This window comes from Panthera onca, chromosome C2, assembly GCF_046562875.1.
Source record: "Panthera onca isolate mPanOnc1 chromosome C2, mPanOnc1 haplotype 2, whole genome shotgun sequence".
Lineage (NCBI taxonomy): Eukaryota > Metazoa > Chordata > Mammalia > Carnivora > Felidae > Panthera > Panthera onca.
The window spans coordinates 9,375,730-9,401,861 of record NC_138347.1 but is presented as its reverse complement, the minus strand read 5'-3'; the positions used below and the strand labels follow the sequence as shown (position 1 = coordinate 9,401,861).

Below are 26,132 nucleotides of genomic sequence, written 5' to 3'. Positions count from 1 at the left end.
AAACATACTAGAAAATCTTTGCAACCCAGGGTTATACAAATTTCTTAGGTACACCACCAAAAGGAAGATCCCTGAAACAACAAATTGATAAACAGGACTTTATTAAAATTTTAAATTTCTGTTCTTCAAAAGAAAGACACTGTTAAAAAAGCATGTGAAGAAATGCCACAGAATAATTGAAAACATTTGCACAACGCCTATCTGATCAAAGACTTGTATCCAGAATATCTAAAGAACTCTCAGTAGTCAAGAAAAAGAAAACAAGACATTTTTCCAAAGAAGATGTGCAGATGGCCAACATACACATGAGAAGATGCTCAACCTCACTCATCATCAGGGAAATGCAAATCAAGACCACAATGAGATATTACCTCACACCTGTGATTTTAGAATGGCTAACATCAAAAGCACGATAAACAAAACAAGTATGAGTGAGCATGTGGAGAAAAAGGAACACTTATGCACTGTTGGTAGGAATGTTAACTGGTGCAGCCACTGACAAAGACAGTAAGAAGCTTCCTCAAAAATTTTTTAAAGATAGGATTACCATATCACTCAGTAATTCCACTACTGGGTATTTACCCAAAGAATACAAAAACACTAATTCCAAAAGATATGTGCACCCCTATGTTTACCGCAGCCGTATTTACAATAGCCAAATTATGAAAGCAGCTCGAGTGGTCACTGACAAGATGAATGGATAAAGAAGAGGTGGTACACACACACACACACACACACACACACTGCAATATTACTCGACCAAAAAAAAAAAAAAAAAAGAATGAAATCTTGCTATTTACAACAAAATGGATGGATCTAGAGAGTATAATGCTAAGAGAAATAACTCATTCAGAGAAAGACAAATACCATATGATTCCACTCATACATGGAATTTAAGAAATAAAGAAAAAAAGAGATAAAAAAACAGACTCTTAAATACAGAGAACAAACGATGGTTATAGAGGGGAGGTGGGCGGGGGGAGGGGAAATAGTTGATGGGGATTAAGAGTGCACTTATGATGAACACTGAGTAATGTACAGAATTGTGCAATCACTGTATTGTACACGTGAAACTAGTATAATACTCTACATTAATTGTACTAGAATTTTAAAAATTAAATAAGCTATAAATAAATAAAAATTATCATTTTCAGCTCAAAAAACAATAAAAGAATAATAGTGCAAAAAGACAGAAGAGAATTTACTAACACAGTGTCATAAAAAATCAAGGTGTAGAAATCAACAGCCATCACAAGTACAAAGAAGAGCCAGATAGAAGATGTAATGGAAGAGAATGCCTTTCTTACCATAACCAGAAAACAAAATAAAAAAAGAAGATGAAAAAGAAAACAACCTAATAAAAACATGGGCAAAAGATCTAAACAGTTTACCAAAGAATGCCTATGTAAATAGCAAATAAGCTCAGCAGTCATTAGGAAAATACACATCAAAACCACAATATGACAGCACTTGTACCCATTAGGACGGCTACAATCAAAAAGACAGTAAGAAGTGTCGGCAAAAATGTGGAGCAACTGGAACTCTCACGAACTGCTGGTGGAAACTATACAACCACACTGAAAAACTGCTCGACAGTTTCTTTTTCTTTAAAAGCTGAACATATATCTATCATATGATCCAGTCTTTCTACTCCTAGGTATTGACCCAAGAGAAGAGAAATCATGTGTCCATGCAAAAGCAAAGACTGTACACAAATGTTCATTAACAGCTTTCTTTTTAACAGGCAAAAAAAAAAAAAAAAAAAAAAAAAGAAAACAATCCAAATGTACATCAAGAAGACAAACAAATCATGGAATGTATTCAGCAATAAAAAACAATAAATATTGATAGACACAATTATCTCAAAATAACTATGCTAAGTAAAAGAAGCCAAATACTATATATTATTATATGACATACTATATGGTTATATGAAAATATAAAACACAAATAAATCAATAGTGACAGAAAGCAGATCAGTGGTGGCCTGGATGGCGGCTGTTGTTAAAGAGGGGCAAAAGGAAAGGATTACAAGGGGAAACGAGGAAACTTCTTGAGATGGATGGGTATGTTCATGATCTTGATATGCGGCATTCACTATATGTCAATTATACCTCAATAAAACTTTTCTAAAAACACCATCCAAAATATAAGGCTTCCAAAATATGTTACCATAAACTAGAGAATAGATTTTACAGTAAGAGCATTTAATCAGTGAGCATTTAATGAGCAACTACTATATACAGAGCACTATGTTAGAAACAGTGGGGAATGTTCAACATGTTCTTCAACCTCAAAAGTTGACATCTTAGTTGGGAAATAAGACCTCCATGAGAAACAACTAAAAAACCAGTAAGTAGGTCTTTAAGAATAACACCCAATAAGCATCTTAGCAAAGGGTGACATTAGTAAAAAGTGAAAATGGCATTGCCAAAAAAATAAGACCTCAGCTCAGTCTTAAAGGCTGGAGAAAAGCTGAATAAGCAAGGAGAAGGAAAATAGCTGTTCTAGACTGAAGAAGGATTCAGAGGAACGACAGAGGCAGACATATGTGGGGTGTGTCCAGGGAGCGGCGAGTGGAGAACATACTTCTGGTACATGCAATAGCAGGGTGAAGCCCCCTCGTAAGGAAGGTAATGTTAGGCAGGAGGAGTTCATCTATCATGCAAAACGGAATGAGGAGGATCCCTGGAAGCTTTTAAACCAAAAAGGCAACATGAGAACAGTCCCTTAGGAAAGTTAGACTGAGAGTAACTAATGGAAAAATAAGCAGGGAAGAAAAACAAGGGTGTAGATAACCCAGCAAAGAACAAGCTGAAATCATCTTTCGGTAGTAGAAGGGAGAGGGGGAAGCTACCTGACAAAAACTAGACAAGATGTAGTAGGACGCTAGTGAGAGAGAGAGCAAAGAAAGAAACTGGAAAAGATTGCCTAAGATGGTGCTGACAGGCCTGGGGTCAAGTAGGAAAGTTTTATTAATTTTTATCAAAATAACAACTGCATTTGTTGGCCAAGCAATTCCACATACAATGTCTTGCTCAGACTCAGTTATGCTGAATCTGAAATGATGAATTTACATCCAAACACTGATATTCTACAGGTAGCTATAGGTCAAGAGAAAGGTCAGGACTGGAAACAGAAACCTGGAGTCATTCCCAGAGAAGACACAGGTGAAGCAATGAGAAATACACTGACATTCCCATAAGAGTTTAAAAGAACATAATGGTATTCCTAAAAAGAGTATTAATTCTCTTTGAACACTGCCCATGGGCCTCTGAGAAAAGCTACATGTGTCTGTTAATACCAATCAACAAAAGATTCCTTTTCTTCATCACTGGCACCAAAAGATCAAAACTGTACCTCCTCTTGATACAGAACTTCTGAAGAGTTTCCGTCTTCTGATCCGGCTTGTTCTTCCTCTTCCCATCTTCATATCAAAACTGCAGTTTCTGTTCAGGTGCCCAATCTAATATAAAAGCTTTTTCTTTGCCTTTCTTTCCAGTTGTATGATAAGCACTGTTCTTTGTACCTACAAGGATTTGAATACACAAGCTTATGTTATTTGCTAAACCATTTCTCTAGTGTTTCTGTACACAAACCGTTTATACTGTAAGCTAAATCATCATTCCTTATGCAGTAAGGGACTGCCCATTATACTGCTCACTCTGAAACAGTTTTATGTTAAGGTCCTACTAAATGCTGATTAATCGTCAAAATCCTCAACTATTTCACCACTGTGTGCTTTGGTGACTTATGTATCTCAATTCAAATCACATTTACTAAGCACCAACCTAACATACTTGGAAAAAACAATGGCCATAAAGCTTCTATAAGCTAAGTCTTAGAGGAAAAAAGAAAACATTCTGGGATGCCTGGGTGGCTCACTTGGTTGAGTCTGACCCTTGATTTCAGCTTAGGTCATAATCTCACAATTCATGAGCCCCGCTGCGCTGACAGCAAAGAGCCTCCTTGGGACTCTCTCCCCCTCTCTCTCTACTCCTTCCCCACTCACACACACATGCTCCCTCTCTCTAAGCAGTTTGTTTTTCTTTAAATGCTCTTTCAATGTGAAGTAATTTGTTCTTAGAACTAGGATCCTGAAATCAATAGAAGTAAATGGGAGTCTGCAACAAATTACAAAGGAAATGACCACCAAGAAGGCAGACAAAACAAAGAAATGATCGTGAAATCTACAGACTGTTGGAATATTACTCAGCACTCAAAAAGAATGAAATCTTGGGGCACCTGGGTGGCTCAGCTGGTTAAGCATCCGACCTCAGCTCAGGTCATGATCTCACAGTCTGTGGGTTCTAGCCCCACATCAGGCTGTGCTGACAGCTCAGAGTCTGGAGCCTGCTTTGGATTCTGTGTCTCCATTATTCTCCGCCTCTCCCCTGCTCACACTCTGTCTCTGTCTCTCTCGCTCTCTCAAAAATAAATAAATGTTAAAAATTTTTTTTTAAACAATGAAATCTTGCCAATTGCAACAATGATTTCCATATGTGGAATTTTTTTATTTATTTTTGAGAAAGGGGGAGAGGGGCGGAGAGAGAGAGGAAGACACGGAATCCCAAGCAGGGTCCAGGCTCTGAGCTGTCAGCACAGACCCGACCCAAGGCTCAAACTCAAGAACCCTGAGATCATGACCTAAGGTGAAGTGTGATGCTTAACCAACTGAGCCAGTTAGGTGCCCCAACATATGTGGAATTTAAGAAAGCAGATGGGGACACCTGGGTGGCTCAGTTAAGAGTCTAACTTCAGCTCAGGTCATGATCTCCTGGCTCATGGGTTCGATCCCCACATCAGGCTATGTACTGACAGCTCAGACACTGGAACCTGCTTCGGAGTCTGTGTCTCCCTCTCTCTCTGCCCCTCCGCTGCTTGCATTCTGTCTCTCTCTATGTCTCTCAAAAACAAATAAACATTAAAAAAAATTTTTTTAATAAAAAGAAACAAAGCAGTGAACATCGGGGGAGGGAGGGAAAAACACAGGATAATAACAGAGAGGGAAACAAACCATAAGAGATTCTCAAAGACAGAGAACAAACTGAGGGTTGGTGGAGGGGAGGTGGACAGCGGGATGAGCTAAATGGGTGATAAGCATTAAGGAGGGAACTTGCTGGGTGTTACTGTATCATTAAATTATTAATCATTAAATTCTCCTGAAACCAGTACACTATATGTTAATTAAGGTGAATTTAAATTTTAAAAAATGGTATTTTCCTGCTAAAAAATGACCACTGCAGTTTTTACATGGTACTTCTTTGGAAGCATAAAAAATGAAATCCATTAAGCACACCAGCATGATACAGACAATGGAGTGGAGTATTATGCAGCCATTAATAAGAGGAAGGTATGCACTGTGTTCAAGATACATTAAGTGAAAAAAAATAAAGTTGCAGAACATTCAATGATCCCATTGGGGTTGGCTTTCGACGCATCCTGTATGTTTATAAAACAAGAGGATTTAAGGAAGGTTATTCAAAAGACGTGCCCGGGCAGGGGGCCTTTACTATTCCTTTGGCAGCCTCCTGTCCTCTGCCTTACATATGTCTCAACACATAAGTGACACAACAGGACTATTCCTTAGGGGCGGGCATATGTATGCAGCGTAACCACAGGACTGCTTTTAAACTCTTCGACTGACTCGTAAACACCGGACCGAAACGAGGAAGAAGTCCTGGCGCCATGGCGACCCCACCCCCGCGGGGGGAAGGCTCACTGATCTACCCCGAGTCCCGAGGCCAACCGCGGCCCGTCCCCTCCGGTGCCCAGCGCTCCGCCCGCACCCGGACGCCGGGTGACAGCGCGACGAACGCCACGGGCCTCGCTCCCACAGGCACGGACTCGCACGGGAGGCTGGGTCTCGGCCCCGGCGGTACGAACTCCCGGCCGCAGGCTCCCGCGCACCCCCAGCGCGACTCGACCGCGGTTTAAGCGGCTACACCCGCTGAAGGACGTCCAGGTGACGGGGGCGACGGCCGTCGCAGCGTAACGCCAGGCCTGGTGGGGGTCTGCGAGCTGAGCTCTTCTCTTCACCCCGAACAGTGAAAACATACGGAGAGCTCCAGCGCTCCCCGACCCCGGGACCGGGACCCCGGGTTCACCGCTTTCCGTCTCCCCGTCGTCCTGCCGGCTCACCTCGCGGCGGCGGCGCCGGGCACACCGCACGAGGAAACCAAAATCAGCGCCCCAGGGAAACGTGAGTTAAGGCAAGAGCCCAGCGTCACACGCAGAAGTCGAGCTGCCACGCCCGCTTCGAGTCCTGACCAACCCAAGTCCTCAGGCGACTCGCGGTGCTGTAGCCCCAGCTTCCTGGCGTGCGACTGCGCCTGCGCCTTCGTGTGCGCGTGCGCCCAGGTTCCCGGAAACGTCACGGCCGTCCCCCCACGCCGCGCCGGGGTCAGGGGTAAGAAAACCCAGCGGTCCCCGGGCAGGGAAGCTGAGCTCCATACAGCTGGCCTGCGGAGTCCTTCCTTCCCTAATAGAGGGGACGAACCTCCTCCGGCGTGCGTCCCGACCCGGCCCCTAAAGCCGCCAGGCCCCGCCTGGTCCCTCCATCCACCGACTCGGGCCGAGGTAGCGTCCTAGCAGACAGCGTCAGGCCCTACCTGCCAACCTTTGCCTTGACCCCGCCCCGCCCTTCCCTTCCCCGGCCGACCCGGCCTCGCCCCTTTACTCGGTTAGTCCCGCCCCACTTCACGTTCTTTAGCGTAGCTCTCCCGGTACCGTCTTTACCGAAGTTCAAATCCTTCCTGGATATGGAGCTCAATTTCTGCCTCCTTCCCCGCCTTGATTGCCATCTATGCTTAGTGACTTGCTTGCAGAGAGTACATTGGGGAAAGGGGAGAATATTAACTACAGTGGAGAAACCTGGCTCATACTCCCTGGTCACGTGATGAGGATTCATGGTAATCATGTTGATGTTGGGTTCACCATATGTAAGAAGGGTAGTTCATCTCTGGTATTCCTCCCGAAACCTCATAACCCCAGTTCTTCCTTGCGGAAAATACCAGACAAACCCAAAAACACCCGACCATATATACATTGACAAAAGCTGTCAAGTTCGTGTAAAACAAGTGAACTCTGAGAATCTCTCATTAGGCGGAGAAAATTAAGGAGCCATGACGGTAACATGTAATGCGGTATTCTGGAGGGCATCCCGGAAAAGCATCACAATCTCACACAAATGCATTCAAGACAGGAAGAAAAGGACCACATGAAACAAGGATTTTCCTTTCATGAGGGAGGAAAAAAATGCCTACAACCTTTTTCTAGATGGGAATTGACAAAGATGCTCCCCTTCAGCAAACTCAAGCCAGGCTGCTCTGAGGCTGCTTCTCAACCAGACCTCAACCCTGGCCTATGAAAAGTACAAACTCAGAACAACTGGTTTCATCCACTACCCGCCCCCTACACACACAAATTAAAAGACTTAGCATTATATTTTCAAAAAGCAAACACTAACATAGTTTCTAATAGCTCACAGCCACATCCTTAAGGTGACCCTAGCCCTCTATACCTGCCAAAAGAATATCTGTTCTAACCAACAATTGATAATGGGCCCTTCAGCACCCTTTATTAGAGGATTTACTAAAAAGGATTCACAATTTGAGTCCTTCCTCTGTCCATTTGAGGTATAAATCTATCTCTTACACCTCAGTAGTGTCTTAAGGATTTGAAATGTTATCATCAGAAAAGATAGGGCCTCTGTCTCCCAGTCTCTGTGTAGCCCACACAGCTGGCCTAATGGCATTTACACTGACACACTCTTGGTAATTCTTCATTTCCCTGACTCTACTCAAGCCCCTCCATTCCCCCTCTCTGTGCCCTTATTCTCCCTTTAAAACACTCAGCCACCTCTGTACAAATCCAAGTTAAGTTCATTTCACGCTGGGCCCAATTTCCTGTTTCAATAGTATATTCCTGATTAAAATCTGTCCTTACCACCTTAACCAGTATCCAGCGTTGTTTATCTTTGATAAAATTAAGTACATTGCTTAGATTTTCATATCTCCTAAGCAGCTCAGTCACAATTTGATTCCGGGAATTAAAATTCATGCACCACCCTTTTAAGAAGGCTTATTGAACAAGCTTAGAATGTAAGAAGAAAAGCCAGTGTCAGAGTTCTGTGAGGGTAAATAATCATGGGCAAGGGAAGACCCTAAGAGCTTCATAACTTGTCATTTAACAATACTGTTTTCCTACATCTTTTATGTTAGTAGACACCATAGAACTGGGTACTTTAGGACAGAACAACTGTTTTGAACCAGTGGGTAGTAAAGATGTGGGTTTATTCCACAAGTTAAAAGACATGATAAAAATTCTTTCTCCATATAGCAGCCAGGATGATCTCAGACTTGACTCACAACTAACGAGTATCTTCCATGCTAAACATCAGCAGTACTAACAGAGATCTGGGGCCTTCATCTTTACTCTTTTGTTTTCTTTCTCAAGTTGTTCAGAGGTCAGACAAGGTGCTATGTATGGAAAGTGGTGGTGACCTCGCAAATACACAACCAGGATCAAGACCCAAATGTGACGGGGAAAAAAAAGATAAAAATCATCAAAACAGAAATTAATTCACTGGCTTTAAATTAGCATGCTTTTCAAAAAAATAAAGTTTCAAAACATTTCCCATACTTAAATCTGTCCTTTCCTTTGTGATGCTTCCCCTGTTCTTATGCTTACAAAGTCCTTTTCCCACAAATTTTAGTTATATTTCCTTACACTTGTTTTATGGTTACATTTATAAAACTATAAATTTAAGAAGTGAGAAGGCACTTTTTTGTCTTGTTAGAAATTAACCAGTGTACATTATGCAATCATTTTTGGGATAGTTCTTTCTTACCCCCATAATTGTTAATACCACTTTCATCATAAGCTAAATTCATATTTCCGTGTGATATTTTATGCATTGCATTTTCTTGAGCATCCTGCGTCATTGGCCATCAAGTCTTGTGTTCGTACAAGTACCAAAAGGATAAACAAATCAGCCAGAAAATATGATTCGTGGTCCTCTTGTTTTGCCTTTTGAAACAGCAGGCCTCTCACCATGCCCAAAGTTCCCTGCACACTATGTACTATCTCTGTGGCTTAATTTGGTGAATTTAATTCATCCCACTTCCTTTTCACACTGGCTCACCCCAAGTATAGAAGAAAGTAGGGAGTGGTGTGGAGGGAGGCCAGCAAATGGCAGACCAAGTATACACTTTGATAAAGGAGAAAATCCAAAACAAAGCACTTAGTTATCTTGAGTGAAAAAAAAAAAAAAAAATCCCCAAAGGTTACACTGCACAACTCCATCTCTATAACATTTTTGAAACAATAAAATTTTTAAATGAAGAACAGATTACTGCTTCCCAAGGAATTGAGTGGAGGTGGGGGTGGGCAACAGAGAGATGTTTGGCTATAAAAAAGCAACAATGGGGATCTTTGTGCTGATGGAAATGTTTTCAACATCTCTAGTGGTGGACAGACAAACCCAAGCATGTGATAAAATTGTATAGATCCAAATACACAAATAAGTACAAGTAAAACTGAGGAAATCCGAATATGATTGATGGATTGTTTTCATGTGGCTATCCTTATTATGATATCCTACTATATTGTTGCAAAATTTTACCATAGATGAAAACTGTGTAAAGCGTAAGGAATCTCTGTATCTTTTTTTACTGCTATATGCAAATCTGCAATTATCTCAATAAAAATTGGGGTCAAAAAGAAGCAAAGGGGTTTCCCAAATTGTTTGTTTTTTGCAACTAATTGGAAACCCACCTTGAATTGCAACATAATTGGAAACTATCTAAAGCACTGCTTGTAAATTTCTGTTGTAATGGAGATACTATAGATCTGCACTATCCAAAACAGCGGCCACTAATACATGTGACTACTAGCGCTTGAAATATGGCTAATGTAACTAAGCACCGAATTTTAAGTTGTATTATTTCGATTAAATTTACATTTAAATAGCCACTCATGGCTATCATACCAGGCAGTGCAGAAATGAGATTTGGTTTCATAGTCCCCTTTTCCTCTGTTGTAAATAAGACATAAGAGGGGCGCCTGGGTGGCTCAGTCGGTTGAGCGTCCGACTTCCGCTCAGGTCACGATCTCAGGGTTTGTGAGTTCGAGCCCCGCATTGGGCTCTGCACTGACAGCTCAGAGCCTGGAGCCTGCTTCTGCTTCTGTGTCTCCCTGTCTCTCTGCCCCTAACCCACTCGCCTTCTGTCTCTGTCTCTCTCAAAAAATAAATAAACATTTTAAAAAATTTTTAAGAAAAAAGAAAATTCATTTCCCACCATTGACCTAATTTATGAACTTCTTAGGATCCATTTCCTCACTTTAAAATGGGGAGGGACGCCTGGGTGGCTCAGTTGGTTAAGTGGTCTACCTCAGCTCAGGTCATGATCTCCGGATTCACAGGTTCAAGTCCCGCATGAGGCTCTGTGCTGACAGCTCAGAGCCTGGAGCCTGCTTCCGATTCTGTGTCTCCCTCTCTCTCTGCTGCTCCCCCGCTCACTCCCTCTCTCTCTCTCAAAAATTAATAAACATTTAAAAAAATAATAAAAAATAAAATGGGGAAAATAAGATGCACCCTGACAAGTTATTTTGAATGTAAGAAAGGGCTTCAAACCCCTCCTTCCACCTGTACACTGCAGAACCTGCATACAAGTAACCTGATGACCCTGCAAGTGTCGGGGGAGGTAACCCTGTGACGATTTAGTGACTGTTCCCCACTCTAACGTGAAAACCAACCAAGGACAAACCGGTAGATTTGCTTTCACATACTTAGGGAAGAAAACAACACACACTTGATCTCCTAGCTTATTCCACAACTATAGTTCCAAACACTTCAAGAGATTTTTTTTCCTCACCCGGAAAAACAAACAAAACAGTCCCTACAAATGCCCTATTTGTTGAATTACACAAGTCAATGGTTGAATAGTTGAGAGGATACAAAGAAAAACCCTTGGAGAACCAGGGATACAGGCTCAGTTTAGACTCAATGAGGGACATGGCCAAATAGAATGATTCTCTCCGCTGCCAGGCGGGCAGCTACCTAACCAGCCTCTGCCACCCACCGGCCCTTCCCATTCTCCACCACCCCTGGGAGGTTCCCGGGAAGCCACGCCCTAAGGGGGAGGTGCGTCCCGCCCGCGCGCTCCTAGCGCCCTCTAACCCCGCGCAGGCGCGCCGAACTTGGTGCGTAAACTCCAGAGGCACCGAGCGCAGCGAACGCCTTCTGAAGGTCCGCTCCCCGCGCAAGTACTTCGTGCACCCCACGCGCAACCATGTCGTCACACACCCGCGTGGCTCTGGTAACCGGGGCCAACAAGGGTATCGGCTTCGCCATCGTGCGCGACCTGTGCCGGCAGTTTTCGGGGGACGTGGTGCTCACGGCGCGGGACGAGGCGCGGGGACAGGCGGCAGTGCAGCGGCTCCAGGCCGAAGGACTGAGCCCCCGCTTCCACCTGCTGGACATCGACGACCTGCAGAGCATCCGCGCCATGCGCGACTTCCTACGCAAGGAGTACGGGGGCCTGGACGTGCTGGTCAACAACGCGGGCATCGCCTTCAAGAGTAAGGGGATGGGGGCACGCAGGGGAGGTGGACACCACGGAGCACCTCCAGCCAGGGTGGGCTGCATCTGTTGGGGAAATCGCTGCGGTGGGGCTCTCAGCGCCTGTGGCGGCCCAAATGGCTCCGTAGGGCTGAAGGAGGGATGGGGGACAGGGGTGGGGCCCGGAGCCAAGTCCCAGGGGAATCACAGCGCTTTTCATCCAGAGTGACCTTTGTGTTTCCTAAGACTCCTCGGATTCTTTCCAGGTTGTCACAGGGTTTCTCTGGGATTGGGCTTCAGGGCAGTTGGGTGGATTTTTAATGCATTTTGAAATAAACAAGAAAATGGCACAAATTGGTGAACACAGATCCCGTGTGTGCCCCCTTCACCCACCCTCCCCAAGATGGTGCCATCTTACAACATTCTCCAACCTTATCAAATGAGGACGTTGTCATTGGCACAATACTATGAACTAGAGGCCAGTTTTACAAAAAATTCACCACATTTCACATGCACTTTTCCTCCATATGCCATTCTGTGGAATTTTACCACATGGCTGCTATTAACGCTAATCTCTTTCTCCCTGAAAGCCAATGATCCGACACCGTTTCATATTCAAGCGGAAGTGACGATGAAAACAAACTTCTTTGGTACCCGAGACGTGTGCACAGAACTGCTGCCTCTAATGAAACCCCAAGGTAGGTGTGACAAGGGACCCAGGCAGTGGTGTTTCTGGAATGATCTTGCCGCTGCCTCTATGACTTCATCTACGGGCCCTGCTCCCTCTCCCTGCTCAGCCACACTGGCCTCCCTGCTGTATCCCCACCTGGACAGGTGCCCTTCCCCTCAGGACTCTGTACACACGTGTCCAGCACTCAGCAGTGCCCTCTGTCCCACTGGCCTCTCACAACTGGCTTCTTCTTCTCCTTTATATCTTCATTCCAAACTCTCCTCCCAGAGGCCTTTTTCTGGCTCTGTGTCCTCACAGGTGCACTTCCCTGGGGATTTCTTCCTGGACCCTTCCTTCTCCCTCTCCCTCCCTCTGAGTGATCTTATTCAGGCTAGTGGACTCTTCCCTATCCAAACTTGTTAGGGCCCCCTAAACTCTGTCACCTGCCTAGAACATTCCCAGAGCCCCAGACACACATAGTTCTCCTCCTGCCTCTCTTTCTCCTCAGGACGCCCTGCCCAGGCCAGGTGTAGATCCCTCCCCATCGCCTCCAGAAGGCCTGCACACTCACATGTGCCACAGATGGCCACAGGCCAGTGGTCTATCTCCAGGCAGATGAGGCAGCTCTACTGTCCCTCAAGCCTGCTGTCACCTGGAGAGGCCCCCACACCACTGCCTCTGTCCAGGCCTGCTCAGGCTGCCTATATGCACATTTTTTTCCATAAGCATACGTACAGTACTATAAATATATTTTCTTTTATTTACGATTTTCTTAACCTGTTCTCTACCTTACTTTATTGTAAGAATACATCATGTATGTTAATCGACTGTTTATGTCATGGATACGCCTTCAGTCAAAATCAAACTATCAGTAAACTTTTGGGGAAATCAGAAGTTAATGTAGATTTTTTACTGCATGGGGATTCAGCAATTCCTAATCCCTGGGTTGTCAAGGTTCAACTGTATTTGGATCAGGAAGCACAAAACCAGAAGTAGTTAGCAATGCTCCATTGACAGGTGCTCAGGGAAGGACTATTATACAGAAAAACCCAGAATTAAGGGAAGAAAATTATTGATTGAATGTAACTTCAAGCTTAGTTGGTTGTTTGTGATCGGTCGTCCTTAGGTTTCAGTTTTGTAAGTTTGAGGCATTTACAGGCATTGATTTTGGTTTGCTACATATGCCACCAGGGTATTAGAGCCACCGCAAAGTAATGGCCTCCTTGTTTAATTAATTTAACAGTATAGAAATTAGCTGACAGTCAGGTAAATCCAGTTTTTCATCAGGCTTGTCATTTTCCATCAGTATTACATCCTGAGCAGACGGTCACTCAGTCTTCCGGTACATTTGCTCATCACTCTCCATAGCATCATATGATTCATTTATAAATGGTAGTTGAATCTTACTAAGAAGTCCAATGTGACACCACGTCACAGTGCAGTAGCACATCTAACAGAAAAATAAGAATCAAGAGATGCTGGCACATCGCTAGAGTCCCACTTGGTCACTCACAGTTGGTTCGGTCCATATCACATGAGCAAATCTGCCACAGAGATGTCACTCAGGTTCTCAGGCCTACATTCATCCTTGTTAGCGTGTTCTTATAGGAGCCATTTCTGATTTCCTGTGGAGCATCTGCTCGGCGCCCTCCCCACCAGAGCATTTCTCAGGCATCATCGGAGACATTATGGGTATAACAAGTTTAGGACCGTCCTGTCCTTGACTCATGCAGGCAGTCTTCATTAATGCTCACAGCAAACTCATGATACTTCAGTGGAAATTTTCTAGTACCAAATCTTAGCGAAACTGGAATTCATCTTTCTTTGCCCTTCTCCATAACATTTTGTGTTGTATTTTAGGCAGAGTGGTCAATGTGTCTAGCATAGTGAGCCTCAGATCGCTTAAAAACTGCAGCCCAGGACTGCAGCAGAAGTTCAGAAGTGAAACCATCACAGAGGAGGAGCTGGTGGGGCTCATGAACAAGTTCGTGGAAGACACAAAGAACAGGGTGCACAGGAAGGAGGGCTGGCCTGATACTGCATATGGAGTGGCAAAAATTGGTGTCACGGTCCTGTCCAGAATCCATGCCAGGAAACTGAGTGAGCAGAGGAGAGGGGACAAGATCCTCCTGAATGCCTGCTGCCCTGGGTGGGTGAGAACAGACATGGCCGGACCTAGAGCCACTAAAAGCCCAGAAGAAGGAGCAGAGACCCCCGTCTACTTGGCCCTTTTGCCCTCAGATGCTGAGGGACCTCACGGGGAGTTTGTTATGGAGAAGAAAGTCGAACAATGGTGAACCGAATTCATGGTTCCATCTATGGGGCCCTCTGTGAAACCCCCTCCCTTGCCCAAAAGAACTCTTTCCCTGTCGATACTATCCCTATCCAAAACAAAACAGAGTGTAAAATATCCCTACTTGTATTTGAGTAGTCTGCTAATTCTGTGAAAGATTTTTTATTTTAGCTGTGAAAAGGCAGAGAAAAATGAAATCACTGAAATAACACCAGAAATGAATAAATGGTTCTTTATAAAATGCCTGTTTGTACAGACTGTATATGCTAAACCAGCAGAAAAATCTAATACACCTGAGTAGATGAGGAGAAGTTACAGTCTAGTTCAAGAGTAAGCAAACATTATAGAAAGAGACAGATAGTAATACTTTTAGCTTTGCAGGCCACACAGTCCCTATAGGATCTACTCAGATCTGCTGTTGTAGCTGAAAGAACCCAGAGCCAACACATAAGCCAATGAGCATGGTTGGATGTGCCAGGGAGCATTTTTCACCAGCCTCTAGTATAACATGGGCAACACATCTGCTGTGATCTCTTAAAATATCGGATTCCTTGGGAAAAACAATCGCCACGTGTGAAATAGGAGTGAGAACACAAGATACATCCATACGGCAATCTGAGACAAGGGGAGGAACTGAGTAAGATTGGGTGTAGATCATGACTCCCCAAGTGACTCGCCCCAGGACACCAAAGTGACAGAAGATTCTTCCTGCCCAAACCAAGCCTGGCTCCTGTGGGCCTGAATGAACACCCACCACCTACCTGCCTCCCTTCACAGGAACATCCCTGTTCTAAAGATGCTTCTACTTACTGATTACATTTCTTTTTTTATATATATATGAAATTTATTGTCAAATTGGTTTCCATACAACACCCAGTGCTCATCCCAACAGGCGCCCTCCTCAATGCCCATCACCCACCCTCCCCGCCCTCCCACTCCCCCCCCATCAACCCTCAGTTCTCAGATTTTAAGAGTCTCTTACTTTTCACTCTTCACCAGGGATTTTCAGGCTTACCCAAATGAAAGGTGACAGACCCAGAAAACAAGGGTAGGGTCCGTATTTTAAAAGTTTTTCACTTCAAAGGGGTGAATAATTTCCTCCCTGTGAGCTTGTATTTCTAATCTGACCATGAGGAAACTCAATGTGTAGAGCAGCACAATAGAATCTCAATTGCTCCTTTGGCAATCCATCGCAAACATCTTTTTTTTGATACCATAAAAATAACGCCATATATGTAACATTTATTTACTGTGACCTTGGAAGAACATAAAAAATAGGCAATTTAGGCAAATGGGATTATATAACCATTAAACATTCTAAGCAATGCCTCAGCCCTCAGTGACCTTCATAAACATTCCCTCCCTCTCAGGGCCCACTGGCAGTCACACTGAGGGAGAAGCCCAAAAGTTAGGACAAGACCTAATTCTCTACTTCTCCCTCTTGAATTTCTCTTTAAAAAGCACGGGGATCTTGTCCCCAAGGGCAGTTCTGTGTAAGCAACTAAACTGAATTTTGCAAAGAAAGCAACCTTATCCATTCTGCAGAGAAAGAAGGACACATGCTCAAGACAATATCCGTGCTCCTTTTTTTCTGCTGGGGTTTTCCCAAAATAATTTTCATTCAGCTACCATGAATCTCAACCCCATATAAATCCATGACCAACCACCTTTATTTTGGGGAGCACAGCATTCCAACCAGAACCAATGCTGGGCCTAGAGGGAGGGATCCTAAGAGGACACAGGCCTGGTTGGGCTCACAGTGCAGCCCCGGGGGAGACAGATTTGGTATAGAGAGCCTTCTGGTACCTTCGCTCTAACTTTCTTGAAAGGACGAAGGCGGGGCCTAGTGTTCTAGGAGTCAGCACTGAATCCCAGCACACAGTTCTGGGTCCAGGCCTCCGCACCACTGGCCCTCTGTGTGGCCCACAACACCATCCGTCCCACACACAGGGCCTCCCTAGCACTCCACACGGTCATGCCATCACACATCCCACGTGCCACTGGTGACTGGGGCCAACAAGGGCACTGGCCTCGCCATCGCACATGACCTGTGCCGGCAGTTCTCCGGGGACGTGGTGCTCACGGCACGGGACGAGGCGCGGGGACGGGCGGCCGTGCAGCAGCTCCAGGGCGAGGGCCTGAGTCCACGCTTCCACCTGCTGGACGTCAACGACCTGCAGAGCACCCGCGCCCTGCGTGACTTCTGCGCAAGGAGTACGGAGGCCTGGATGTGCTGGTGAACAACGCGGGCATTGCTCTTGCTAGTAAGGACATGGGAAGGCCAGGAGACCTCCCTTAGGGGACCAGCCAGGGTGAGTTTGGAGCTGGTGTCTGAACCGCTGCTGTGGGGCCATAGCTCCGAGGGGATCAAGAATACCCACCCTAGGGAAGAAGATAGACTGGAGGCAGAGGGAGAGAGGACCCCCAGGAACTGCAAGCCTTTTCAGCCAAAGGACCTTGGCATTGCCATAGATCAGGCTCTCAGGGACTTCACCTGGGTTTTTGCATGTTTCTCTCTTTGAGAATCTCCATGAGTCTTTTGTTTGTTTATTTGTATATTTTGAGAGAGAGAGAGAGAGAGAGCAGGGAGGGGAAGAGAGAGGGAGAGAGAGAATCCCAAGTAGGCTCCACACTGTCAGCACAGAGCCCAATGTGGGGCTTGAACTCAAACTGCAATATCATGATCTGAGCAAAGTCAGACGCTTAACCGACTAAGGCACACGAGTGCCCCTCCATGAATTTTGACTAATTTTGAAATAACACAACAAATCCCACAGGGTCATATGCAGAGATGCCTTGTGCACCCTTACCTTAGCTTTTTGCAATGGTGCCAAATTACAAAGCTAAATAGCATCACTGCGTGAGATAATTCCCTTTGGAACAAAGTGTACACTAACCTACACACTTGAAAATTGACCAGATTGCACATGCAACAAAAATGTTACTGTCACTGCATGGAATCTTCTTAGAAGGCTACTACTTACTAACCTACTCTCTTTCTCCCATACCAGCTAATGACCCCACCTCTTTACATATTCAAGCAGAAGTGACGATGAAAACAAACTTTTTGGTACCCGAGACGTGTGCACAGAACTGCTGCCTCTAATGAGACCCCAAGGTAGGTGTGACGACTTACAGCAGTACTGTTTCTGGAATGATCTGGCCCTGCCTCTCTGACCGCATCTACAGGCCCTGCTCCCTCTCCCTGCTCAGCCGCCCCGGCCTCCCTGCTGTGTCCCCACCTGGACAGGTGCCCTTCCCCTCAGGACTCTGTACACACGTGTCCAGACTCAGCAGTGCCCTCTGTCCCACTGGCCTCTCACAACTGGCTTCTTCTTCTCCTTTATATCTTCATTCCAAACTCTCCTCCCAGAGGCCTTTTTCTGGCTCTGTGTCCTCACAGGTGCACTTCCCTGGGGATTTCTTCCTGGACCCTTCCTTCTCCCTCTCCCTCCCTCTGAGTGATCTTATTCAGGCTAGTGGACTCTTCCCTATCCAAACTTGTTAGGGCCCCCTAAACTCTGTCACCTGCCTAGAACATTCCCAGAGCCCCAGACACACATAGTTCTCTTCCTGCTTCTCCCTCTCCTCAGGATGTCCTCCTTTCCCTCCTCAAATCCCAGCCCTCCAACCTCCCCCCGCCCCACACCTCTACCTAAAACTCTAACACACATCTAGATAACACTTGTGCTTTCCCAATATAATCCTGGTCACAGACCCCACCATCCACCCTCCATGACAAATGAGGTCACCATGCCCACCTCCTGATTATCACTGACCAGGTCCTAACAGTTGCCCTATGGATTTGCCCCCAACCTTCTCCATCCCAACTCTCCAACAGAGACTCAGCTGTCATTTCTGGCCAATTGTAACCTTCCAAAGAGACGCTACTTCTTCAGTCTTTTCCTTTCTGGTTATTCCCTGTACTTTCTGGGTGCTCATTTACTCCCAAAAGTCCAGGACCAAAGCTCAATCCTGAGCATAGCTTCTAGGGATCTCTGTCGTCAGACCTGCCAAAGTCCAGGCCCATAAGTTCCCCTCACCTTGTTCAATGTTTGCACAAAACAAACTGCTATAATTCCCTGGTTCTAAACCACTTTAATATTTACCTCCACGTTAATATGATGGGAGAACCACCACTCGTTTAGTACACTGAGTAAGTGAGGTGACACTTTTAGAAAGATCAGGGTGTCTGGCCTGAGTGAGCACATGCGTATACAGTTTACTGTCAGTTCTGCCCCCACTGCCTCTTCATTCCTGGAAATTTCTACTACTTCTCCTTCTACCACTGGTTTCACCGGCACCCAAAGGGCGGCTCTCAAATGTCCCCTGACTCCTTTACTCACCATAAGGTTGATGTGGGACGAGTTCCTTGTGCCAGCATCACACTTCCTACACGTATCCCTTAGAAGGCAAAACTCACTTCTGGCCGATTGTTTTCTCACCTACAGAACAGTGTGGGTGCCTGCTGTGTATTTGGTCATGGACCAGAATGAGAAATGAGTGTTCTCCTGCATTTGCTGAGGCAGGCTCTAATCAAACAATTGATCCTGACTCAGAAAAATTAGACTCAGGGACCTAGAAATGCAAGCTATACTCTCAGTGTAAGAGCAGGGTTTTCTTGACTTTGAAAATAGGAGAGTTCTTCCATTGTTTGGGGGGATGGCAGCCACAGCAGTTCATGTTACCATAACTTTACACCCTTTAGCAAGACTATCTGGGAGAAATCCCAGCTAGCATAACCAAAAGCAAATACTTTCCCACCTCCCACCTACTTTGGAAACCAGGATAGAAAGAACAATCTTGAATGACGTCCACCAGATCTCTCTAGTTCAGAACCTTTTCAAAAATGCAATGTCTGCTTCCAATGTCTGCTTTGGGTTTTGGCATGAAAGGACAAACCAAAAGACAGAATCGTGAACCTAAGCTCACAATAGTATATGTTCATTCTTCTTACTTTTTAATCCTTTCTTCAAAAAGAGTTTTACTGAAATAACTTAGCCACAAAAACAAAATACTAAGAATCTACAACACCCAGGTGCCCACCACCAGTCTTAACCAGGCAATCAGTATCAAGGTCATGTAAACCCTTTCCCACATTCTATATCATTTCCCTCCCCTGCCCCGCAAATTCCTATTCCTGAATGAGAAGGATACTCTCTTTAAAAGGATAAGCTGTTGTTCCTCCTTATTGTCTTTATCTATGGTTTTATTTCAAAAAGATACTAAGATATAAACATCTCTAAGGAATTGAGCAAACTGGAAATCTGAACATTGTTGTTCATCAGATATTAGCTTAAAGTACTAGGTGGAAATACAGTCTTGTTAACGCTGCACTTATCAAGGAAACCTTAAAAAAGGTGTTCTCAACCTTCATTTGAAAAGGTACTGCTTTGCAATATCCTTAGTCTGAAACGCCACTAGAGGAATTTGCTTGGAAAATTACAATAGTAAACGTAACTCACTCACACACACCCTCTGACATATTGGTTCTAGAAAGGATAGGTGGCTGGGCATTCTAGATGTGATGTACTGGGCATCTTATATATGGTGCCCATTAATAACATGGAGGAATAATGAATCTCAAGGTCACGAGCACAGCTGGTTGCAGACTGAGGTCATGGGACATCCAAACTAGTGGTTCTTCCCACTACTCAAGGTCCTCAAATCATTTTTACTTGATCCCCCTCTCCAAATGAAGCCTTACCTGGTAAGTTTAGAGAAACAACATAAGGACTCTGCTTGATTGGGCCTATGTCTTCCTCGTCTCAGGGCCCCAGGTACCTCAGGGAAAACCACAGGAGGCACATTTAAAACCCTGAGGTGTTTTGTGAAAACCCCCTATCAGTCCAGAGACTTAACAACTGGTCCTCTTGGTATTAGAAAACATGAATCTTCCAGGGAATGTGATGAATGTGAAATCATCAAAGGTCACAAGAACCAGCTTGAACTTACAGACTCTGAATAGCCTTGAGAATCAAGTAATGCACTTGAAATTTGTGACTCCCAATGAGATGATGTCTAAAATACCCTGCGTTGTGTAGATCACTGTGGCTCTGCTTGAGGACAGTGAGGTTTGGAGAGTAGGAGACAGTGAGAGATTTCCTAACAATAGATCCCTGGTCACATACAGAGTAATGGTCTGGATAAACTGTAAGCCCAACACACACCCCGGCCCCACCAGCACAAGAGTCCTTTCTTACCTGGGTAATGTGCTTTTCGTAGTGACTGTGACAGGGCAACTGTCACACTACCTCACGCACAGTGTCACATACTTAGAGTCACACATACAGTCTCTGTCTCACGCACACTCCCATTCACATACATATCACACACTGACGTGAACTCACACACCCTTAGCACAAGGACACTGGGATGGTCCATACACTTCTTAGTATATAGGCTGCGTGCATTCCGAAATGACACTGAAAGCCATGAGTCCACGCTGACGACAAAAATGTTTGGATCAGAGTCTTTGCTGTATAAACTCCACAAGTGCTTCCCATTCCTTCTCATGTGATTCCTGTCCTGAGCTGTCAGACCAGAAGCATCTACCATCTCTCCCAGTTCTAGGAGAAGCCCCCTGACAGCCACCCTGCCCGCTTGGGGATGTGCTCAGTGCATGGGACAGGCCTGAGGAAGAGGGTTTGGTTGCAGCATCTACTACCAGGAATTTACCTACAAAACCTTTTACTCCCCATCACGCTTACAGGTAAGCATTTTCACAGCTGATACTAGACTTCCTGAGATAGAAAATAGAGAATAGGAAAGAGGTCATCACTTCATTACAAACAGCCTACGGAACGTTAGTAGAGTTTTCCATTTACTATCTATACTAAAGGTACTTAAGAAACTGGCTCCGCACCCTAGGGAGTAAATGTAGCAGTCTTTCTACTATAGCAGTTACCCAATGTTGGTTCCTCTACTTCTGTCTTATTTCACACACTTCTGTTTTTGAAACTTCAAATCGTTAATATATGTTACTTTTGTTGTGAAAGAGGCAAATGATTTTTGAAAATGAAATAAACTAGGGAGAAGTAATAAAATCGGAGAGCTGCTTACTAAAACATCTAACTTTTCTAAAAATATTGTTTAATGTTTATTTATTTTTGAGAGAGAGAGAGAGAGAGAGAGAGAGAGCTGTCAGCATAGAGCCAACGCGGGGCTCGAACTCACAAACCACAAGATCATGACCTGAACCAAGATCAAGGGTCAGACATTTAACTGACTGAGTCACCCAGGTGCCCCTAAGTTCCATTAATCTTAGCTTAGTATGTTGTAGATGGAAGGAAGTATGGAGTAACTGACTCCTTTCTCAAAGGTATTCATCTTAGAAACCTGTTACATTAATAAGACAGTTTCTGCAATTCATTTTAATTGTCTCTAAACACCACCAATGAGAATCACAGGGTCATGCATTATCTCTTACACTGAACTTGTATGGCACTGACATTCCTTAGTGGGATGGAGCTCAGAGTTAAGTGACCATGACTGTCTTTCCCGGATATTTACATAAAATAGGGATAGTTTCCTAATTTATTGAAGCTCTTACTGTTCGTAAATTCTCATAATCTTTCTATTAGGCTAAAGATACTCATGTAGATGGAAAAATAGTAAGCTATTTATACATGTCAATGTAAGTTCACTTTTATGAATAATAACTATACTTTTGAAAAAGAATTAGTGAGAACTGTGAGATTGCTTTACACTTTTAACTACTTTACTGAGATACAATTCACATATCATACACTTTACCCGTTTCAGGTATGCAATTCAGTGGAATTTAGTATATGGACAGACTTGTGGAACAATCACTTCTTTAAGATTAGCATACTGTCATCACCCCAAGGAGAACCTGTGCCCTTAGCACCAGCCCTCTTTTCCCACAATCCCACTGCCTGAAGCACCTCTAATCTATTATCTGTCTGATCATCTACTTCTCTGGACATCCCATATATAGAGAATCATATAATGAGTAGTCTTTTGTGACTGGCCACTTTCTTTTGGGTAATGTTATCAAGATTCATCCATGTTATAGCATTTCTTTTTTATACTATCTTTTTAACATGTGACTGTTCCATTGCCCCTTCCCATAACTATATTGCCTGGTGTTTTCTCACTGCTCCCAAGTTGATGAAATTCCAACATAGAGAAAATACCACACACCTTAGCCCACTGAGGTGATTTCTTTTTACCTGGTTTTATCAGAGGGACAGCCCACAAAACACATGCAGTCTGTTCTTCTTCAAAAGGTCATCACTAAAATGATCAGATGTTTGTTGGTTAGTAGACACTTGTTCATAGAGCACTGGCCATGGGACCATAAGATGTTAAGATGGTTCCAAAGGGGACCTGTGAAGAAAAGTGGCTCTCTACTCATGATTGCAGTGAGCACCGACTTACCTTCTGATAGCACGTTCCTGTAGAAGTCACTTTCTTTTCTTTATGGGACATCTGGGCACTGCACACCCCATTAGATCATTTCTCTGACATCCTCTGAGACATTATGAGTCTTGCAAGGTTCAATATTGGATTGTGTCCTTCATTTATATAGGAAGACTACATTCACACTCCTAGCAAACTGGTAACTGTCTCCCAAATGGGCAAATCTAAGGGATTTTGGTATTCATCATTCTTACACATGCGATTCTACATGACCATTTGTGTTGTATTTTAGGCAGAGTGGCCACTGTGTCTAGTATAATGAGCTTCATAGTTCTTAACAACTGCAGCTCAGAACTTCAGCAGAAGTTCAGAAGTGAGACTATCACAGAGGAGGAGCTGGTGGGGCTCATGAACAAGTTTCTGGAAGACACAAAGAGCGGGGTACACAGGAAGGAAGGCTGCCCTGATATGAAAGTACTCACATATGGAGTGTCAAAGATGGGTATCACTGTCCTGTCCAGAATCCATGCCAGGAAACTGAGTGAGCAGAGGAGGGGAAACAGGATCCTTCTGAATGCCTGCTGCCCTAGGTGGGTGAGAACAGACATGGGTAGACCTACAGCCATTAAAAGCCCAGAAGAAGGAGCAGAGACCCCCATCTACTTGGCCCTTTTGCCCTCAGATGCTAAGGGGCCTGACGGGGAGTTTGTAATGGAGAAGAACATTGAACAATGGGGACTCCCCCCCGCCCCAGTTCCCTCCATGGGTCCCATTATGATACTTCCATGATATGAACAAAAGGACTACACTGTTAACAATGTTCATATCAGAGGAAGTAGAAGGAGGAGGAGGAGGAAAAGGAGGAGGAGGAAGAACCACTGTCCATATTGAGTACTTAAATTGAATTGGTTACTAATTCTGGGAAGTCTTTTGTGATTTCTTCTGTGATATATGAGAAGAAAAAGTGGAATTAATGCCAACCAACAATGAATGAATATCATAGATGAATAAACAATTATAAGTAAATGTCCATGTGTGCAGATTGTTTCTTGCCAACCAGCCCCAAAGTCTAACAGACCCTAAGTTAGGTCAAGAGCAGGGACAGTTTCACTCAGGTGTTGGTAAACATTAGTGAAAGAGCCACATAATGAATATTTTTGCCTTTGCAAGCCAGTGGTCTCTAATCAAATCTGCTTTTGTAGCTTGAAAGTCACCAGAGACAATATATAAACCCATGAATAGGGCTAGATTTCCCTAACTAGCATACTTTATCAGCCTCTACTACAAAATAGACATCGTTGTGGTCTCTTTAAATAGCAAACTCATTGGGGAAAAAAAAACACAATTGCAAGGTGTGAAATGGGAGTGAGCACTAGAGGCATATCCATGAGACAACCTGAGACAAGGAGGAAAAGTGAATAAGGATTGGTATCAATGGACATGAAAGAATTACTGTCAACTCTCAAGGTGAATGCGCTATTCACGTAAGGAGAAACGGTCAAGTCTGTAACATTAACATGGTCCAGCAAAATCTCTACAGAAGGTGAAGGATAGTAACACACTCATCACTACTGAGGCTAGTTTGGAGGATACATGGGTGTCCACAGTCCTATTCTTTCCACTTCTCTCTTTGAAAGCTTTCAAAACAAACATCTGGAAATGAAAAGATCCTGGCTCTGCCACCTACGGGTTGACCTTGAGCAAAATCCTGCATGTTGCTGTATGTCAGTCTCCTCAAGTGTACAATTCGGGGGAAGTCTTAGGATTTCCATGAAGAGTAAAGGAACTAATACAGGTGAACAGGCTGAAAACAAGGGCGGTGCAAAGTGCCCTCCATAGGCGTCCCCGGACTGGGACCTGACACATCCAGGGCCCTGAGGGGAGCTTCTTACTGCCACACACCCAGCCTGGCTCCCTAGGGGCCTCCGTGAATGCCCACCACCTCCCACCCCTCACAGAAGCATCCAGATTGTTCAGACTCCCTCCTCTCATGATTATTTTTTAGTCTTCACCAGGGGTTTTTAGGCTGACAGAAATGAGAACAGATAGGCCCTGCAAAGCAAAGGCACGGTTTTGTTTTTTTCCTTTAAGTTTATTTATTTGGAGAGAGAACATGAGCAGGGGAGGGCAGATAGAAGGGGGAGAGAGAGAATCCCAAGCAGGCTCCTTACTATCATCACAGATTCTGAGGCACAGCACGATCTCACAAGTCATGAGACCAATACCTGAGCCAAAATCAAGAGTTGGACGCTCAACTGACTGAGCCACCAAGGCGCCCCATGGGGTAAGGTTTCTATTTGGAAAGAGGTTTCCTGTGGGGCGCCTAGGAGGCTCAGTCGTTAGAGCATGGGACTCTTGATCTCAAGGTTGGTAGTTGGAACCCCACGTTTGGTATAGACATTACTTAAAAACAGCCTTTTAAAGAATAAAATGAAATAAAAAATATAAGTGAGGTTTCCTTTAACGTTTTCTCTTCAACAAGGCTGTTAATTTCCTCCCTGTTAGCTTGTGTTTCTAAAATGAACCTTGAGGAGTATCACTATCAAGGACAAGACCTATCACGTCTACTGCTAGTTTAGAAATATATCCCAGCATCACAGGTCTGTGTTCCTCAATACTTTAAAAATAACACCTAATTACATATAATACTTATTAACTGTGACCTTAAAGAAAACAAAAAAGCAAGCACTACAGGCAAACGGGATTGTGTAACCATTAAATTAAACATTGCAATCATTGCCTTGGCCCACATGAACTTCATAAACATTGCCTCATCTGGGGGCACACTGGGACTCACACTGAGGGAGGAGCCCTGCCCACACCCCAGTCTCAGCACAGGACCTAATTCTGTTTCTCACCCTTGAGATTCTCCTAAGAAAGCAAGGAGATCTGTATGCTCAATACCGGTTTTGTTGTATGAACAATTTCACTGTATCTTAGAAGGCAACCATTCCCATTCTGCAGATGAAAGGCATATTCCCAAGATGATTGCTCTCTTTTTCTCCTATAGAGGTTCTCCCAAAATTGTTCCCTCAAAAGCTATGAAACTTTAGCATCCTTTTAATCAATCACCCACAACCTTTGTTTTGGGAAGCACGTCAGTACTCCTCAAAGCACTGCTTGGCTCAGAGGAGGGATCCTAAGAGGATAGAATCCTAGTTGGGCTCAGAGTGCAGCCCCAGGAAGGACATATCTGGAATAGCGTCATTAGGGAACCTCCT

General features: G+C 44.3%; 2 protein-coding genes and 1 pseudogene across 8 annotated transcripts in view; 2 read left to right on the top strand and 1 right to left on the bottom strand.

The window, feature by feature from the left end:
* Nucleotides 1-6,613, bottom strand: part of SETD4 (SET domain containing 4) — a 71,362-nt gene extending 64,749 nt beyond the window's left edge. For 2 of the 7 annotated variants that reach the window (XR_013557828.2, XM_060640463.3), the window contains exons 1-2: nucleotides 6,142-6,422; nucleotides 3,361-3,529 (exon numbers count right to left, since the gene is read on the bottom strand). Coding sequence is in view for 2 of the 7 variants with exons in the window: in XM_060640463.3 (XP_060496446.1) it covers nucleotides 3,361-3,433 (73 nt within the window). In the remaining 5 variants the exon portion in view is untranslated. Of the gene's footprint in view, nucleotides 1-3,360; nucleotides 3,530-4,245; nucleotides 6,428-6,499 lie in introns of those variants that run through there. The other 5 variants (XR_013557830.2, XR_013557832.2, XR_013557831.2 and 2 more) reach the window with 5 other exon arrangements.
* A 4,580-nt stretch (nucleotides 6,614-11,193) lies between these two features.
* On the top strand, nucleotides 11,194-14,769 carry LOC132683984 (carbonyl reductase [NADPH] 1). The gene is made up of 3 exons (XM_078452806.1): nucleotides 11,194-11,583; nucleotides 12,154-12,261; nucleotides 14,094-14,769. The coding sequence occupies exons 1-3, from the start codon at nucleotides 11,295-11,297 to the stop codon at nucleotides 14,528-14,530; spliced, it is 834 nt and encodes a 277-aa protein (XP_078308932.1). The 5' UTR covers nucleotides 11,194-11,294; the 3' UTR covers nucleotides 14,531-14,769.
* A 413-nt stretch (nucleotides 14,770-15,182) lies between these two features.
* Nucleotides 15,183-23,937, top strand: LOC132684375 (carbonyl reductase [NADPH] 1-like; annotated as a pseudogene).
* Nucleotides 23,938-26,132: the final 2,195 nt, after the last annotated feature.

Bases quoted from the DNA above. Each gene is read 5' to 3' on its own strand.
- LOC132683984 (XM_078452806.1), top strand. From the start codon at position 11,295: ATGTCGTCACACACCCGCGTGGCTCTGGTAACCGGGGCCAACAAGGGT. The intron at 11,584-12,153 runs GTAAGGGGATGG...TCTCCCTGAAAG, and splicing joins CGCGGGCATCGCCTTCAAGA to CCAATGATCCGACACCGTTT. The intron at 12,262-14,093 runs GTAGGTGTGACA...GTTGTATTTTAG, and splicing joins GCCTCTAATGAAACCCCAAG to GCAGAGTGGTCAATGTGTCT.